Genomic DNA, 18247 nt, shown 5'->3' with positions numbered 1-18247 from the left:
ACTCAACAGTACCCTCCACTGAAGGTTTGTCCTTTTACTCAAAAAGTTACATTATTTGTATTTTTAATTCAGGGATTGTAATACTATGTAAATGACAAACCTCAAGGATGGCATACTCCAGAGACTGTTGATCAGACAGACCAAATAATTCACCATCCTTTTCCTCTGTCCTGAATCTGAGCTGGATAAAAGTTGTGAAGTGCCCAATTTCAAATGAGAGTGCAAACTTGACGTAACTGTGAGGTAGAAATGTGACAGGTTGAGTTGGTGAAGAGCAACTTGGACCCCTCCACCCAGCATCACACCAACACCATGGTTCTCTGGCTGTAAGGTCTGCTTGGCATGTCCCATGTCCAGAGCAGTCCAGATTGCTGCATGCAGGCTTTGTATGAGAACAACCAGTTACTGTGCCCAATGACAGCAGTACATCAGACAAGTCCAAAATCTGTGGGTAACAGTGAGAGTCAGGAGTATATTGTTCACACAATTTGTATACTTAACAGTCACACACATTTTTAAAATTGTTATTATAATTAAGTTATGTTGCAATTGAACACCATTACACTGTATATTGAGCAAATACATACTATAACAAAATCAAAAGTGAGAGGGTACTGTGTTATAACATCAAATTGTATTCTTTTTGACATACGCCTGAGTGCAAAAGGCATTTACATACACTGATCAGCCAGGACATTATGACCACTGATCTAACAGCCCGTATGTCCAGCTTTGGCATGAATAACAGTGGCAGCGCATCATGGCATGGAAGCAATGAGGCCTTGGTAGGTCATTGGAGGGAGTTGACATCACACCAGCACATACAAGTTACCTAATTCCCATAAACTCCAGGGGGGGATGTGACAACCTCTAATGCCATGTTCAGTCATATCCCAGATGTATTCGATCAGCTTCAAATCTGGTGAGTTGGGAGGTCTAGCACATCATCCTCACAGTGTTCCTTGAACCACCCACCACACTCCTGGCCTTGTGAAACAGCATATCATCTTGCTGAAAACTGCTGCTGCCATCAAGAAACATGATGGTCATGAAGGGGTGCATGTGGTCAGCAACCAGTGTACGATACTCCTTGGCCATTATGGTCCTTTGCACAACCTCCACTGGACCCATGGATGCCCAAGTGAATATTCCCCAGAGCATAAGGGAGCTGCCGCCAGCTCATCTGCATCGTGCACTACAGGTGTCAAGGTGTTGTTCCCCTGGAAGATGATGGATTCTTGTTCTCCCATCAGCACGATGAAGACAGTATCAGGATTCATCAGACCACGCAGTGTTCTGCCATTGTGCCAATGTCCAGTGCCAACAGTCACGGGCCCATTTTTTTGTTGCGATGTCATGATGTTAACATTGGCATATGCATGGGTTATTGGCTTCGGAGGTCCATCCTGAGGAGTTTGGTGCACTGTGTGTTCAGATACACTTGTACTCTGCCCACTATTAAAGTCTGATGTTAATTCCATGACAATTTGCCACCTGTCCTGTTTTCCCAGTCTGCTCAGCTTACAACATCCAACAACTATAATGAGCTGATTGTTACTACATACACGGTGTGTGTGTGTGTGTGTGTGTGTGTGTGTGTGTGTGTGTGTGTGTGTGTGTGTATGTGTGTCTGACTAGCAGTCATTCCTCACCAGGTTACGCTGCTATTGCCTGGGTGGGGTTATGTCAATAGTAGGTGAATGGTCATAATGTTCTGGCTCATCAGTGTAATAGCATGGTACAGGCATACAAAGAAGTATTATTCCTCAGTCTTCATTGAATCTGTATATCTGACCTCTAAAGAGATGGTTAAGTACATGATTTATGCATGAAATAACAAGGACTGTTGAGGGAGAAGGGCAGTAAATGATTGAATGGAAAATCTGCTGCAGAAAATAAATAACTGTGTTATAGTAGACTGTTAGCTGACTGGTTGGTTCATTCCTTATTTGTACCATATATCTGTTAAGTACATAATTGTGCAGGTGGTATGGGACAATTCAATTGTATTACAACAAAACAAATTGCTATTTACAGAAGAAACAAACATTACATATTCACTTCTCTTGGGTGGGATCCAGTCACATAAAACTTTTTAAATGACATTACAATCACTTTTGATAGTAAAACTATTTATTTATAAAATATACTATTGCAATTTCAGCTATTCAGCCATGCAGCCATTATCAATTGGAGTAACTGTGCTTCAGCACATGTCAAAACCTGAAAAAATATTTGACTTTTAAGTATGTTGTTGTCATGTCCATATGTTGGTATTTAATGTCACTGCTGTAACAACTCACCCCACCCCTCCAAACCTAGTTTTCAGGCTCCTAGTCCTCCATCCCACTGGTTACACATCACCCATTAAGTAGACTAACTAAACCACCAGGACAGCAATTACCCATAAATGATGAACATCCTATTCACAGTCCTTCTCACCTCTCACAAAAGGGGTTTATGCTGCCCTTGAAATCTCCAAAATATTATAGTTCAGCCTTATGCTACATCCTCACTCAAACACTTGACACATAGATTATAGCCCTGTGGAAGATACTTAGGCAAAACTTGTCTTATGTACCCACCCTGTAGTACATCCCATTCCAACTCTAACACAGTCCTACCCACAGCTCTATCAGTGTCAGGACCACCATCTCTGCTATACCTTCTGCAGAGTCTTTTATTGTGGTCATGACCACTGACTAGCTGTCCACCCGAATGATTAGCCGCCATGAAATTGTGACCAAGAACAGAGTTGAGTGCCCGGTGGAAGTACGCAATGCAGCGTGCAGCATGCTCTACTTCAATGGCTGCTTCACAACTGTACCATATGGATCCTACAGCTTCTCTGAACCTTGCAGATGGAAACTGTCCATACAACACTTGCTTCATTGCCACAATCCGCCTGACCTCAATCTTCATTAGTCCGTGTCCCACAACCAGTTCAACCTCTGTCCCCACTACCCTTACTTCACTCATTCTACACACACAACCTTCTCTCCTATATTCTTTCTCTTCCTCTGTTCTATCTGCTGCTTCCCAGTTCAGTCCTCCACATCACTGTGTGCAACATGTACACCCCCTTTATCTGAGCCGGAGTGAGCTCACCAAAGCTATAAGCCTATGTCATCTTTTCTTTTCCCATTATATACATTATATTCCATCCAGGACTTTCAGTTATCATATTAATTTTATCAAATCCTTGGGATTGCCCGATTTTTAGTGACTTAATTACATTCACAATCCCTTTAACTGAGCATGGAATAGTTATAATTTGCATGGTTGTATGTAGCATAGACATTTCTTACCTCACGTACTCTACTGCTTCATACCTTGAACTTTCCATGACAATTTTTCAAGTTTTGCTGTTAATGAAAAATAATGTCGAAATATACTTCTTAGGAGTATAATACAGAAATAATTGATAAAAGGAATAGATAACAAGTGAAAACTGTATATATTTTTTAAAAAACTGTTAAAATATTAGTACATATAAAAGAAAAGTGGTCAAATTTGAAGAGAGCTGATAATATAGTGTCAAATGTGTTCCTATTAGAGTTTTCTTATCTGCTGAACGTATCCTAAGGTTCCTTCCTACACATGTTGTAAAGTTAAATTGGTTTGTCAGTTAGTTACTTGTTCCATGGATCATTTTTCATGGTAAATCATAATTATGTTGAATGAGTAATTTTCATTCACAGTGAAAATTAATTTATATGTATGGTTACATTCAGAACACCGCTTCCAAGTTTTTTTTTTTTTTTCATAAAAAGGAAAAAGCTATACAGATGGGAGTTAGTTATTCCTACTCAACACCTTTTACACATTACAATAATAGAAATTCTTCTATGGAATAGAAGAAGTTGTCAAGGAGAAACTTTCTCAGTTTGTTATCAAATTTTACTCTGTTGTCTATCAGACATTTTACATTGCTGAGTAAGTGATAAAAAAAATTATTGTTGTAGCATTGCACACCTCTTTTTGTGCTAAAGACAACCACAATTTGGGGTAATGAATGTAATTTTTCAGTCAGGTATTGTAATTATGTGCCTAATTGTTCCTTGTGAACAGCAATGGATTATTTACAACAAATTTCACAAGGAAATAAATATATTGCGAGGCAGTAATCAGATTGCCCAACTCCTTAACCAGACATTTACAAGATGATCATAGAGCATCACCACATATTATTCTTACAGAAAGTTTTTGTACAAAGAAGGCTCTCTTTCTTAATGATGAAACAGTGGAAATTCCATGCTGGACTGTAACAATATTATGAAAAGGATACTTGCTACTCACAATACAGTGGAGATGCTGAATCAGCATATCCACCACAGGGTGAGTAGCAACTAGCAACTATACTTTTCATAATATTGTTTCTTAAAGATGAGTTACCTCAAGACATTATTCCATATGACATTAAATGAAAATATTCAAAATATGTCAACTTATTGATTTGTCTCTCCCCACAATTTGCAATGATTCTAAGTGCAAATAAGGCTGAAATAAGTTGTTTTAGGAGGTCAAAAAAAGTGTTTTTCCAGTTTAATTTCTCATCAAACTGGACTGATCCTAAGAATATTCAAGTTTCAAACCTATTTATTATTTCCTCTTCACATGTTACACTTATCATTTGTGTAGTACCTCTCAATATGAAGAACTGAATATATCATGCCTTTTTAAAACTGAGGGTCAGACCATTTGCAGAAAACCTGTCAATGGTACTTTTACAAAGCTTGTTTACCATTTCTTCTATTTCTGACCACATGCTTGGACAGATTACAATACTAGTGTCATCTGCAAAAAGAACTAATTTTGCTTGTTGTATACTAAATGGAAGATCTTTTACATATGTGAGAAACAGTAGTGGACCTAAGATTGAACCTTGGGGAATCCCATATGTGATTTCTTCCCAGGCAGAATTATGTCCTGTGACTATCCTGCTTGAATTAAGTACAAATTTCTGCATTCTTTTGGTTAGACATGACATTATCCACATGTTGGTTATACCATCTGTTTCATAAAACATCAATTTATCCAGAAGGATACTGTGATTCACACAATCAAATGTCTCAGAGAGGTTGCAGAACATACTAACTGGAGCTATTTTATTACTGAATGCTTGTAAAATCTGGTGAGTGCATATGTAAATCGCATTCTCAGTAGAGCAACCCTTCTGAAATCCAAAACTGTGATTTGCTATGGATATGACTTACTACAGTGAGGTACTATCCTAAAATACATCATCTGTTCAAAAATTTTGAAGAATGATGTAATCAGTGAAACAGATCAGTAGTTATTGACATCTCTCTAATCACATTTTTAAATAGGGCACATTACAATTTCTCTGGAAAAATGCTTTGAGTTAGTGATGCATTATATATTTCAGATAAGTCTGGGCTTATTACATGGGTAAATTGAAAGTGAGTTGAATTCAAAGAAATAGTATCAACAGAAATTGAGAGATTTATACCAAATAAATTAATGAACGATGGAGTTGATCCCCCTTGGAACACAAAACGGGTCAGAACACTGTTGCAGAAATAATGAAAAAAGCATACCAAATTGCAACAAATGAAAAATCTCCAAGATAGGTGATCTTTTACAGAAGCTCAAGATTTAGTGCAGACTTCAATGTGGGGTGCTTGTAATAGTTTCTACAATGAAACTCTGTCTCAAAACCTGGCAGAAAATAAAAACAGATTTTGGTTGTTTGTAAAGTATCTCAGCGGGAAGAAACAATTAATGCCTTCCCTGTGTGATAGCACTGGAAACACTGATGGTAAGAGTGCTGAGAAAGCAGAGCTATAAAACACGGCCTTCTGATATTTCTCCAGCAAAGAAGATAAATTAAATATTCCAGAACTTGAATCAAGAACAACTGCCAACATAAGTAGCTTGCAATTAGATATCCTCAGAGTCATGAAACAACTTAAATCACTTAATAAAATCAAGTCTTCTGATCCAGACTGCAAACTAATTAGGTTCCTTTCCGAGTGTGCTGATGCAATAGCTCCATATTTAACAATCATATACAACTACTTGCTCAATGAAAGATCCGTATCCAAAGACTGGAAAGTTGCACAAGTCACACCAACATTCAAGAAAGGTAGTAGGAGTAATCCACTAAATTACAGTCCCATATCATTAATTTTGATATGCAGCAGGATTTTGGAAAATATATTGTGTTCGAACATTATGAATTACTTTGAAAAGAACAGTCTATTGACACACAGTCAACATGAATTTAGAAATCATTTCTTCACACACACAAACTGTTGAGTGCTACTGACAAGGGATTTGAAAATGATTCTGCATTTCTAGATTTCTGGAAGGCTTTTGACGCTGAACCACACAAGTGACTTGTAGCGAAATTGCGTGCTTATGGAATATTGTCTCAATTGTGTGACTGGATTCGTGATTTCCTGTCAGAGAGGGCACAGTTTGTAGTAACTGACAGAAAGTCACCGAGTTAAACAGAAGTTATTTCTAGCGTTTCCCAAGATAGTGTTGTGGGACCTCTGCTGTTCGTTATCTATATAAACGATTTAGGAGAAAACCTGTGCAGCTTTGTTAGGATGTTTGTAGATGATGCTATCATTTATCATCTAGTACAGTCATTAGAAGATCAAAGGAAACTGCAAAACAATTTAAAAAAGCTGTCTGTATGGTGCGAAAATTGACAATTGACCCTTAATAATGAAAAGTGTGAGGTCATCCATGTGAGTGCTAAAAGAAATCCATCAAACTTCAGTTACACGATAAATCACTCAAATACAAAGGCCATAAATTCAACTAAATACCTCCATCATCATCATCTTCATCATCATTTAAGACTGATTATGCCTTTCAGCGTTCAGTCTGGAGCATAACCCCCCTTATACAGTTCCTCCATGATCCCCTATTCAGTGCTAACATTGGTGCCTCTTCTGGTGTTACACCTATTGCTTCAAAATCATTCTTACCCGAATCCAGGTACCTTCTCCTCGGTCTGCCCCGACTCCTCCTACCCTCTACTGCTGAATCCATGAGTCTCTTGGGTAACCTTGCTTCTCCCATGCGTGTAACATGACCCCACCATCTAAGCCTGTTCACCCTGACTGCTACATCTATTGATTTCCTCATTGTGGACACCCTCCTGCCATTGTTCCCATCTACTAGTACCTGCAATCACCCTAGCTACTTTCATATCCGTAACCTCAACCTTGTTGATAAGGTAACCTGAATCCACCCAGCTTTCGCTCCCATACAACAAAGTTGGTCGAAAGATTGAACAGTGCACAGATAACTTAGTCTTGGTACTGACTTCCTTCTTGCAGAAGAGAGTAGATCATAGCTGAGCGTTCACTGCATTAGCTTTGCTACACCTCGCTTCCATTCTTTCACTATGTAGCCATCCTGTGAGAATATGCATCCTAAGTACTTGAAACCGTCCACCTGTTCTAACTTTGTTCCTCCTATTTGGCACTCAATCCGTTTATATTTCTTTCCCACTGACATTACTTTCGTTTTGGAGATGCTAATCTTCATACCATAGTCCTTACATTTCTGATCTAGCTCTGAAATATTACTTTGCAAACTTTCAATCGAATCTGCCATCACAACTAAGTCATCCGCATATGCAAGACTGCTTATTTTGTGTTCACATATCTTAATCTCACCCAGCCAGTCTATTGTTTTCAACACATGATCCATAAATAATATGAACAACAGTGGAGACAGGTTGTAGCCTTGTCTTACCCCTTAAACTACTCTGAACCATGAACTCAATTTACCGTCAACTCTAACTGCTGCCTGACTATCCATGTAAAGACCTTTAATTGCTTGCAAAAGTTTGCCTTCTATTCCATAATCTTGTAGAACAGACAATAACTTCCTCCTAGGAACCTGGTCATATGCCTTTTCTAGATCAATAAAGCATAGATACAATTCCCTGTTCTACTCATAACACTTCTCCCTTATTTGCCATAAGCTAAAGATCTGGTCCTGACAACCTCTAAGAGGCCTAAACCCACACTGATTTTCATCCAATTGGTCCTCAACTAATACTCGCACTTTCCTTTCAACAATACCTGAGAAGATTTTACCCACAACGCTGATTAAAGAGGTACCTCTGTAGTTGTTACAATCTTTTCTGTTTCCATGTTTAAAGATTGGTGTGATTACTGCTTTTGTCCAGTCTGATGGAACCTGTCCCAACTCCCAGGCCATTTCAATTATCCTGTGTAGCCATTTAAGACCTGACATTCCACTGTATTTGATGAGTTCCGACTTAATTTCATCCACCCCAGCCACTTTATTGCACTGCAATCTATTGACCATTTTTTCCACTTCCTCAAATGTGATCCTATTTCCATCATCATTCTGATCCCATTCTACCTCAAAATCTGAAACATTACTGATCGCATTTTCACCTACATTGAGCAACTCTTCAAAATATTCCCTCCATCTTCCCAAGGCATCCTCAGGATTCACCAGCAGTTTTCCTGACCTGTCCAAAATACTTGTGATTTCCTTCTTACCTCCCTTTCGAAGACTGCTAATTACACTCCAGAATGGTTTTCCAGCAGCTTGACCCATAGTCTCCAACCTGTTTCCAAAGTCTTCCCACGATTTCTTCTTGGATGCTGCAATTATCTGTTTGGCTTTGTTTCTTTCTTCAACATAACTTTCTCTGTCTACCTGGGTTCTGGTAGGTAGCCATTTTTGATACGCCTTCGTTTTCCTTTTACAGGCTGCCTTGACTGTATCATTCCACCAACCTGTTTGCTTCATCCTACTTTTACACACTACTGTTCCAAGACATTCTTTAGCCACTTCTAGTACTGTGCCCCTGTACCTTGTCCATTCCTTTTCCAATGACTGTAATTGACTACATTCAACTAACTGGTACCTTTCTGAGATCGCTGTTATGTACTTGTGCCTGATTTCCTTATCCTGAAGTTTCTCCACTCTTATCCTCCTACATATGGACCTGACCTCCTGCACTTTCGGCCTCACAATCCCAATTTCGCTGCAGATTAAATAATGATCAGTGTCATCAAAGAATCCCCTGAATACACGTGTGTCCCTCACAGCCTTCCTGAATTCCTGATCTGTTATTATATAGTCAATGACAGATCTGGTTCCCCTGCCTTCCCAAGTATACCGGTGAATGTTCTTATGTTTAAAAAAGGAGTTTGTGATTACTAAGCCCATACTGGCACAGAAATCCAAGAGTTGTTTCCCGTTCCTGTTGGCCTCCATATCCTCTCCAAATTTACCCATAACCTTTTCATACCCTTCTGTTCGATTTCCAATCCTGGTGTTAAAATCACCCATGAGCAGAACACTGTCCTTGTCCTTTACTCTAACAACTACATCACTGAGTGCCTCATAAAAACTACCCATCTTATCTTGATCTGTTCCTTCACAATGTGAATATACTGACACAATCCTAATTTTCTTGCTAGACACTGTCAAATCTATCCACATCAGTCGTTCATTTACATACCTTATTGCAACTACGCTGGGTTCAATTTCTTTCCTCATGTAAAGCCCTACACCGCATTGTGCTATTCCTGCTTTGACTCCTGACAGGTAGACCTTGTATTCTCCCACTTCCTCTTCTTTCTCACCCCTTACCCGAATGTCACTAACAGCTAAAACATACAGCCCCATCTTACTTGCAGCCTCTGCCAGCTCTATCTTCTTCCCAGAGTAGCCCCCATTGATATTAATAGCTCCCCATCTCATTACCATTTGTTTGCCAAGTCGTATCTTAGGAGTCCCTGGTTTGTCAGTTAGAGGTGGGACTCCGTCACCTCCAAAGGTCCGAGGCATTTTGCTCTGATTGTTGCCAGCATCATATTTAAAGTACCAGGGAAGCAGGTTGCTAGCCTTACTTGCCCCGAGTCCCATTGGGTTTTATCCCTAACGGCTGAGGGACTAACCGGTGGATTTGGTAGTCTTTGCCGTATGAGCACAAAGGTGACCACGACTCAGAATATGTCCGAGATGCCCAGCCTTATTCCAAAGTAACTGGTATCCCGACTGTCGGGACCACTTACTTGGCCACTCATACGTTGCCCGTGGTTCATGAACTAGGACATGACTACAGGAACCCACACCATGAACCACAACTAAATACCTAGGAATTACAATTATAAACAACTTAAATTGTAAAGAACACGTAGAAAATGCTGTGGGGAAGACGAACCAAAGACTGCGTTTCTTGGTAGGACACTTAGAAAATGTAACAGACCTGCTAAGGAGACTGCCTGCATTGTGCTTGTCCACCCTCTTTTGGAATACTGCTGCATGGTCTGGGATTCTTACCAGTTAGGATTAACAGAGTAAATTGAGAAAGTTTAAATGTTTTCCAATATTGTGAAATAGGGGAGAGTGTATCACTGACATTTGGGGTGGACATCATTAAAACAAAGGTGTTTCTCATAGCAGTGGCATCTTCTCACAACATTTCAGTCACCAACTTTCTCCTTGAAATGCAAAAATATTTTGTTGATGCTGACCTACATAGGGATAAATGATCATAATAAAATAAGGAAAATCAGAGCTCACACAGAAAGATACCGGTGTTCATTTTTTTTTTTTTTTTTTTTTTTTTTTTTCTGTGCGCTTTCGAGATTGGAATAATAGAGAATTATTGTGAAGGTGATTCAATGAATGGTCTGCCAGGCACTTAAGTGTGATTTTCAGGGTATCCATGTAGGTGTGGATGATCTGTTTGTCCTTATGCTTTCCACTGTATTTAAGAAATGATTATTAAATGCATTTGCAACCTGTGACTCATCATTTATAGCCCCCATTCAGTTTAATAGCAATTTTTTCTTGTTCTGTGGCTGGATTTCCGTCCTTTTGTTTCATTACATTCCATGTAGACTTAAGTATGTTGTTGGAAATACTGATTTCTGACATTATGTGCGTGTGCCTCGCTTTTTATTAATTTTTTTTAGTAATTTTGAGTAGTTTTTGTAGTGTGCAGCTACTGCAGGATCTCTACTTGTTCTTGCCAAAATATACATCGCCCTTTTCTTTTAACAAGATACTTTAATCCCTCTAGTGACCTTTGTTTTTGGCATGGCTGTTTAATGTCCTTTCTGATTAGCTTATGTTCAAAAATTATGTAAATTTATCATAGAATAGATGAAATTTTATATTAGTATTTGGTTCACTACAAATTACATCCCACTTCATCTCTTGTAAGCTATTTTTAAAAACATTTGTCCTGGAGTCATTGATTAATCTAACTGATTTCCAGTGAGGAGTACACATACCGTAAGGTGGTATGTTATTTGAGGTGGTTAATTGTCGTTCCCTCTATTGGGTTTGACTTCTTCTTCTTCTTCTTCTTCTTCTTCTCCTTCTTCTTCTGCAAACTGTTCATATTGTCAAAAAACATCATTGGTAGTGATGTCCACTAGTAATACTATGTAACTCAATAACCCTGGATATACATCAGTCATTTATGAAAGTATCTTTTGACCCTATGATTAAAGTTTCAAACTATGCCCACTGATTATTTGCTTTTGATAAAACAAATTAATTTTTGAAAATACTATTTGTCCTTTATATTTAATGTATGAAACAACTCTCATTTCACATTCTAATGCATTTATATGAGAGTGTCCACTTTATTTTTTTAAAAAAGTGGGACATCTTAAAAAATTAGGAAAAAAATTGGAACATTTAAGGAAGAAAATGGGACACAAATTGCAGTGACAAAATTTAATGGACATCAAACTTTACCTTCGTATCATGCACTCAGATGATCCCAAATGATTTTTTTACATTTACTCTGCTGTGCTGTCACTGTACTTTCAAATTTTGTGTCTTCGATCATCATTTTGTCAATATGTCATGGAAATGTGTTCCCAGATTGAGTTTGGGGGATAATGTGTATCAGCAAAGGTCCTAGTAAGACATTCAGCATGCTGAGCAAAGAGTGTGATTCCACTTGCCTTTTTAAATCTTGGCAAAGTGAAAGGAAGGTTCCTCTCACACCACATGAAAAGAAGCATGTTGTGCTGAGCTGCATGTTGTGCCACTGGGTGGTCAACTTTTCTCTTTGCCACAGTTTGGTGGTGGCCCTTCATACTAGTGGACAGCTGTGCAATGATTTCAGAAGAGTTGGTATATGACTTGGCTGCTTTCACAGGTGACCTTACCATTTCTGGTGGTCTAGGACAATCCTGTGACAGGAACAGAGCAGGAAGTGCTTATGAGTAGTTTGGGCAGATCTTGCACCTGGTTTTCCACAGGGATATGATCCCTGTGACAAGGGGATGGGAGTGGGAATGGAAAAGACATGGACTTAGATGTTGTGTAGGCTGGGTGGGCAACGGAATACAACTTTAGTAGGGTGGGAAGCATTTTGGGTGAGATGTCTCCCATTTTGGAGCATGCTGATAAATGATCAAAGCCCTGATAATCTCTAATCATGTACTGCTAGGAGCTCAACATTCCAAATTATACCTAATTACATTTGATGCAGCTACATGCCAGTGGTATCACGTTTTACAATTGTGATAATTTTGTTCCTGAGTCTTATAAGTAGGCAATATTTCAAGTTTATAAACACAGAGGTGAAGTGTTTCATCTACTTCAGAGACATGAGGAAAATGTTCTATCTAGGCAGCAAAGACTGTGCTCTTAGGGGGAAAAAAAGGTTGTAATCCGATTGGGTTCCATTTTAGGTCAGTGGACTTTATCTAACATTTTCATCTTTTTATTTATTTATTTGTCCATATAAACCTCTTTTTCAGTACATATATTGTACACAGGATATTGGACAGAAAACCTTTTTAGCTATTGGTTTTACAAATGTCAAACATACATTATTTTAATTTTTATAACAAACTGGATCTATACAGTTAATAATTACAAATATTTTTAAAATACTGTATATTTATAACTTATTTCTACAATTAAAGATACAAATTACATTTTTTCTTGCATAAGATACTGTGAGATTGAATAGTAGCAGTTCTTCAGAAGGCAGGCTGTCACAGACTTTTTAAAGCTCTTTAGTCAGGAAGAGATTTTATATGTCTTGGTAATCTGTTGTAAAGTTTTGTTCCTGCATGATATACACATTTTTGGCATAATGTGGTGTTACATGATTAACATGTATGTCACTGTCTAATCTGATACTGTAATCTTGGACACTTTTGTTTTGAGGAAAAAGGTTTTCTTTACTCAGTATGCTTTTTTTGACATGCATGACTACTTCCAATATACAGGGTTATTACAAATGATTGAAGCGATTTCACAGCTCTACAATAACTTTATTATTTGAGATATTTTCACAATGCTTTGCACACACATACAAAAACTCAAAAAGTTTTTTTAGGCATTCACAAACATTCGATATGTGTCCCTTTAGTGATTCGGCAGACATGAAGCCGATAATCAAGTTCCTCCCACACTCGGCGCAGCATGTCCCCATCAATGAGTTCGAAAGCATCATTGATGCGAGCTCGCAGTTCTGGCACGTTTCTTCGTAGAGGAAGTTTAAACGCTGAATCTTTCACATAACCCAACAGAAAGAAATCGCATGGGGTTAAGTCGGGAGAGTGTGGAGGCCATGACATGAATTGCTGATCATGATCTCCACCACAACCGATCCATCGGTTTCCAATTTCCTGTTTAAGAAATGCCGAACATCATGATGGAAGTGCGGTGGAGCACCATCCTGTTGAAAGATGAACTCGGTGCTGTCGGTCTCCAGTTCTGGCATGAGCCAATTTTCCGCGGGCTACGCGTGAAACTTGCCCGCACGCATTCAACTGTTTCTTCGCTCACTGCAGGCTGACCCGTTGATTTCCCCTTACAGAGGCATCCAGAAGCTTTAAACTGCGCGTACCATTGCCGAATGGAGTTAGCAGTTGGTGGATCTTTGTTGAACTTCGTCCTGAAGTGTCGTTGCACTGTTATGACTGACTGATGTGAGTGCATTTCAATCACGACATATGCTTTCTCGGCTCCTGTCGCCATTTTGTCTCACTGCACTCTCGAGCGCTCTGACAGCAGAAACCTGAAGTGTGGCTTCAGCCAAACAAAACTTTATGAGTTTTCCTATGTATCTGTAGTGTGTTGTGACCATATGTCAATGAATGGAGCTACAGTGAATTTATGAAATCGCTTCAATCATTTGTAATAGCCCTGTATAAATGCAGGGAAGGGGTATGATCTTTAGATCTTTAAAGAAAGGTTTGCATGGTTTTCTGCTGCTCACTTGTTTCATTATTCTTATAATTGCCTTTTGTTTTCTGAAAACTCTTATGGCCTGGTGTACATTTCCACAGAAAATGATACCGTGCTTCAGTATTGAATGTACATGAGCAAAGTATACACTCCTAACTGTTTATGCACTAGTATTGTTACAAATAATTCTTACTACATAGCTCATTTTTGCTAGTTTTGAATTTACGGATGTGATATGAGTGGTCCATTTAAGATTTTCGTGGATATGAATCCCAAGAAATTTAGTTTCATTGGCAGCACTAATGTTCTGGTTATCTATACATATTACGGGTTGTGCCGCATTTTTATTTTGATGAGTGTGGAAATTCTTAAGTACTGTTTTTTGGGGATTAACTATTAGCCTGTTTCTGGTAAACCATTCAGACACTCCTTTTGTAATATTTTTTGCAGATGCAGTAAGATTTTCTTCTTTATTCCCTTTAGTCAATACACTGGTGTCGTCTGTAAACAGTACTGGTTCAGAATCCCTAATGTGTGATATCATTAATGTACACCAAAAAAGGAAAGGGGCCTGAAATGGAGTCCTGTGGAAGAGTTCTCTGGAACACTATGACTGAGTCCACATGGTTCTGAAAGGTGTACCTGGAGTTCATTTCCTTCCATGTACTTAATTTCAGTTACCAGAGAGCGATATTCCAAATATGATTTAATCCACTTATTTGGCACACCTCTTACACCATACTGTTTGAGCTTCCTCAGGAGTGCAGAATGATTGATCACATCAAAAGCTTTTGTTAGATCCAAGAATAAACCTGAGATATTTCTGTGGTTGTCCACTGCATTTAAGACATGGTTTATTAGATTGAAAGTGGCTGTTTCAATTGATTGAGTGGTCTGAAGCCATGTTGACATCCAGAAATAATATTATTCTTGTCGAAGAAGGTAGTTAGTTTTGAAAGGATCACTTTTTCAATAATTTTTGAAAACCCTGACAATAGAGACACATGCCTATAGTTAACCATATATTGATAATCACCTTTTTATATGGGAGTATTACTTTTGCCATTTTCAGTTGCTGAGGGAAGACACCACATGATAAGGATGAATTGCCTGTACCCACTAATGGTTTCACCAAATTTCAATGAATGTGAAACAATAAATACCAATGAAAGAGTTCTTGAATTTTTACATGAGTAGAAGATGATGATGTCATTTGTTGCTCTAACGGTTGTGACATTGTAAATGTCCTATAGTGTCAGAATATTTTCTGCCAAAAACTTACCTGTCCATTGTAATAAAGATTCCTTATACATCCTGTGAAGCCAACAGCATTTGGACTTGCATTCCATTTAAGTGTTTCCTGTGATGTTTCATCCCAGTAAATGCCACCAATCTGCAGAGGGCTGTTTAAAGTCAGGTGTCCTCCAAGTATGGGTAATTTCCCCTTAACCAGGCAACTTGTTCCATTGAAAAATGATGTTGTCATGTTTTTTGTTTCCCTAACATCAGCTGATTTACAATAATCCAATATGAGATGAACATACTGTAACAGAGATTTTGTTAGATAAATATACTTTATTGACAACATTTACTATAGACCTAAAAGACTTTGTATTTTAAATTGCCAGTCCGAAGTATCAGACTTTCTTTTATTTTACTACAGTAGAAAAGCTCTAATTATAAATATAATGAGATAACTATACCTCTGAATTCCAGAATAAATCCATTTGATGCCACATTCCATCATTCAACTTTTTCTTTACTTTTATAAATAACTCAGTAGTACTGTATCCAAAATGAAGAAGCAGTCTTGGTTTACCATCTTGTAGCTCCAGTGCAATATAGTCTGTAATTATAAAACATGTAGAGCGGTCACAAAATATTGAGAATATGTCTTCTGAGTTGGTGTGATCGAAAGTGTAATATACCTGACATAATAACTTCATCTATTATGACAGAAGACAATGGGCCATTGTAAAATAGTAAACCATGATCTTTATTTGTGAGGAATTCAAGACTAATGTGATTTTCAGCTTGTGGATGAATTGCCTGAAACCAAGCCCAGCCACCACCTTGGAAACTTATTCCCATCTGTTGGCAACGTGGCCCCTCATATCCATCTGGGCAAGAACACCTGGATAAAGAATGGAAGTAGTAAGATAAATGTTATGGTATGGTTATTATATATACAACTTATAGCTTTAATTTTTTGTCACCATGTGGAAAGTAAGCAATATCATTTGAGTTTGTTATTATAGCATACATTTTAATAAGAGAAATGACTATCTTTCTAGCTGTTGGTAATGATAAATCACTGCTTATGATTTGCATCGATGGGAAACACAATTTACAGTATTTGAAAAATCAGTTAAACCAAAAAACTTTCCTCTAAATTGTCTTATTTTACATATTACATCACATTAGTATAAAATAAATTCTATTATTGCTGTACAGAACATTATAAGAAGAAATAAAAGAGATCAAAATATCCAAAGTTATTAAAATCAAACAACAGAAACTCCAGATTCGAATATCAACAGTATTAGGAAAAGGATAGATAGCTACTCACCATAAAGAGTTGCAAACAAGCACAACGAAATGACTGTTACACGTTTGTCTTTTGATCAGAGCCTTCTTCAGAAAAGAAAACACACACACACACACACACACACACACACACACACACAGCTGGAATGCAACTGTCACATTGAATGAAAGCAGCAATCTTGAGTATGGCAGGAAAGAGGGAACAATAGAAGGATATGGGTGGGGGTAGAGAAGAGTGCTGTCTGGTGTGGCCTGTAGGAACTAGATGGAGGCACAGCAAAACTGCCAGGCACAGCATCAAGAGGTTGTGGGGGCAGGGAGGTAGGGGTGAGGGGTGGGTTGAGAATGGAAAGCAGAAAAGGAGAGGAGCATTGACAGGGAAAGATGGGCAGGTGCATTGGCAAAGGGCAGCACACAGTGAGGATGAGGCCGTGATAATTTTGGGACCAGAGAATGTGCTGTAATGACAACACACATCTGTGCAGTTCATAAAACCTGATGGTGGAGAGGAGTATCCAGATGGTCCAGGTTTGTGAAGCAGCCACTGAAATCAAATATGTTATGTTCAGCTGCATGTTGTGCCACGGGGTGGTCTATCATGCAGCAATGTGCCCTTGCTTTGCATGGGTACCAGTAAGCATCTATAGTGCGACCACTTGTCTGATGTAGCAGTTATTTTGATGACTGGCCACTGTGAAGAGTTATGATAAAAATTCAGGGAACAACTTCAGGTAATTGAACATCATAACTTTCAAACAACTTAAATGACACAAGCAACATTTGCTAGGAAAGCCTTCAGGAGGCATGAATGTTATCCATTCCTTATTTAACTGCTGTAACTGGTGATTATAGTGACATCTTGTGGCAATGATATGAGCTGCAAACTACCACACCAACCATTCTGCCTTACTACTGCACCATTTTGGCATCAGCTTCAGCCACTTACCAGCCGCCCAACAGCAGTGACAGTATGTTGTGGCCTGCCGAACAGCAACAGAATATGGCACAAGCTACTCCCTCTGCCAGTCCAGCTTCACCTACATTTTCTGTGTGACTTTTTCCTGTTTATACCAATATAGCATCACTACAAAGCAGCCTCTGCCATGCAGTGTTGGTAGAATACACTCTCTGCCATGACACATTGGGATCTAGCACACTTACAAAGCACCCTCTTCCATGCGTGATTGGTGTGGCATACCCTTCACCTCACAGAATGGTACAAAGCACCCTTTTCCATGCAACTTTTTAATGTAGGACCTTCTGCCATGCAACATTGACACAAAGTATCCTCTGTCATGAAACTTCATTATGAAGCACCCTCTACCATGTATAACTCATAAGAATCACCTTCCAACAGGCAGCATTTGTGTGAAGCACCCTCTGCAATGTAACATTGCTATGAAGCACTTCTACAACCCAACATCAATTTATGTATTTATGGGTACATCAATAAATTGACACAAGATATAAGGAGAGACGCAGTAACTTTGAGAAA

At 38.6% G+C, this 18247-nt stretch overlaps 1 protein-coding gene across 1 annotated transcript in view; it reads right to left on the bottom strand.

The window, feature by feature from the left end:
• Positions 1–18247, bottom strand: part of LOC126092814 (neural-cadherin-like) — a gene marked incomplete at its 3' end in the record, with an annotated part of 240430 nt that overhangs the window by 20119 nt on the left and 202064 nt on the right. The window contains exons 15-19 of the mRNA XM_049908543.1: positions 16134–16362; positions 15909–16051; positions 15488–15748; positions 9190–9828; positions 101–445 (exon numbers count right to left, since the gene is read on the bottom strand). Coding sequence (XP_049764500.1) covers positions 101–445; positions 9190–9828; positions 15488–15748; positions 15909–16051; positions 16134–16362 — 1617 coding nt within the window. The remainder of the gene's footprint in view (positions 1–100; positions 446–9189; positions 9829–15487; positions 15749–15908; positions 16052–16133; positions 16363–18247) is intronic.

The sequence above is a fragment of the Schistocerca cancellata genome, chromosome 7, assembly GCF_023864275.1.
Source record: "Schistocerca cancellata isolate TAMUIC-IGC-003103 chromosome 7, iqSchCanc2.1, whole genome shotgun sequence".
NCBI lineage: Eukaryota > Metazoa > Arthropoda > Insecta > Orthoptera > Acrididae > Schistocerca > Schistocerca cancellata.
This window is presented reverse-complemented; position numbering and strand designations above follow the sequence as displayed.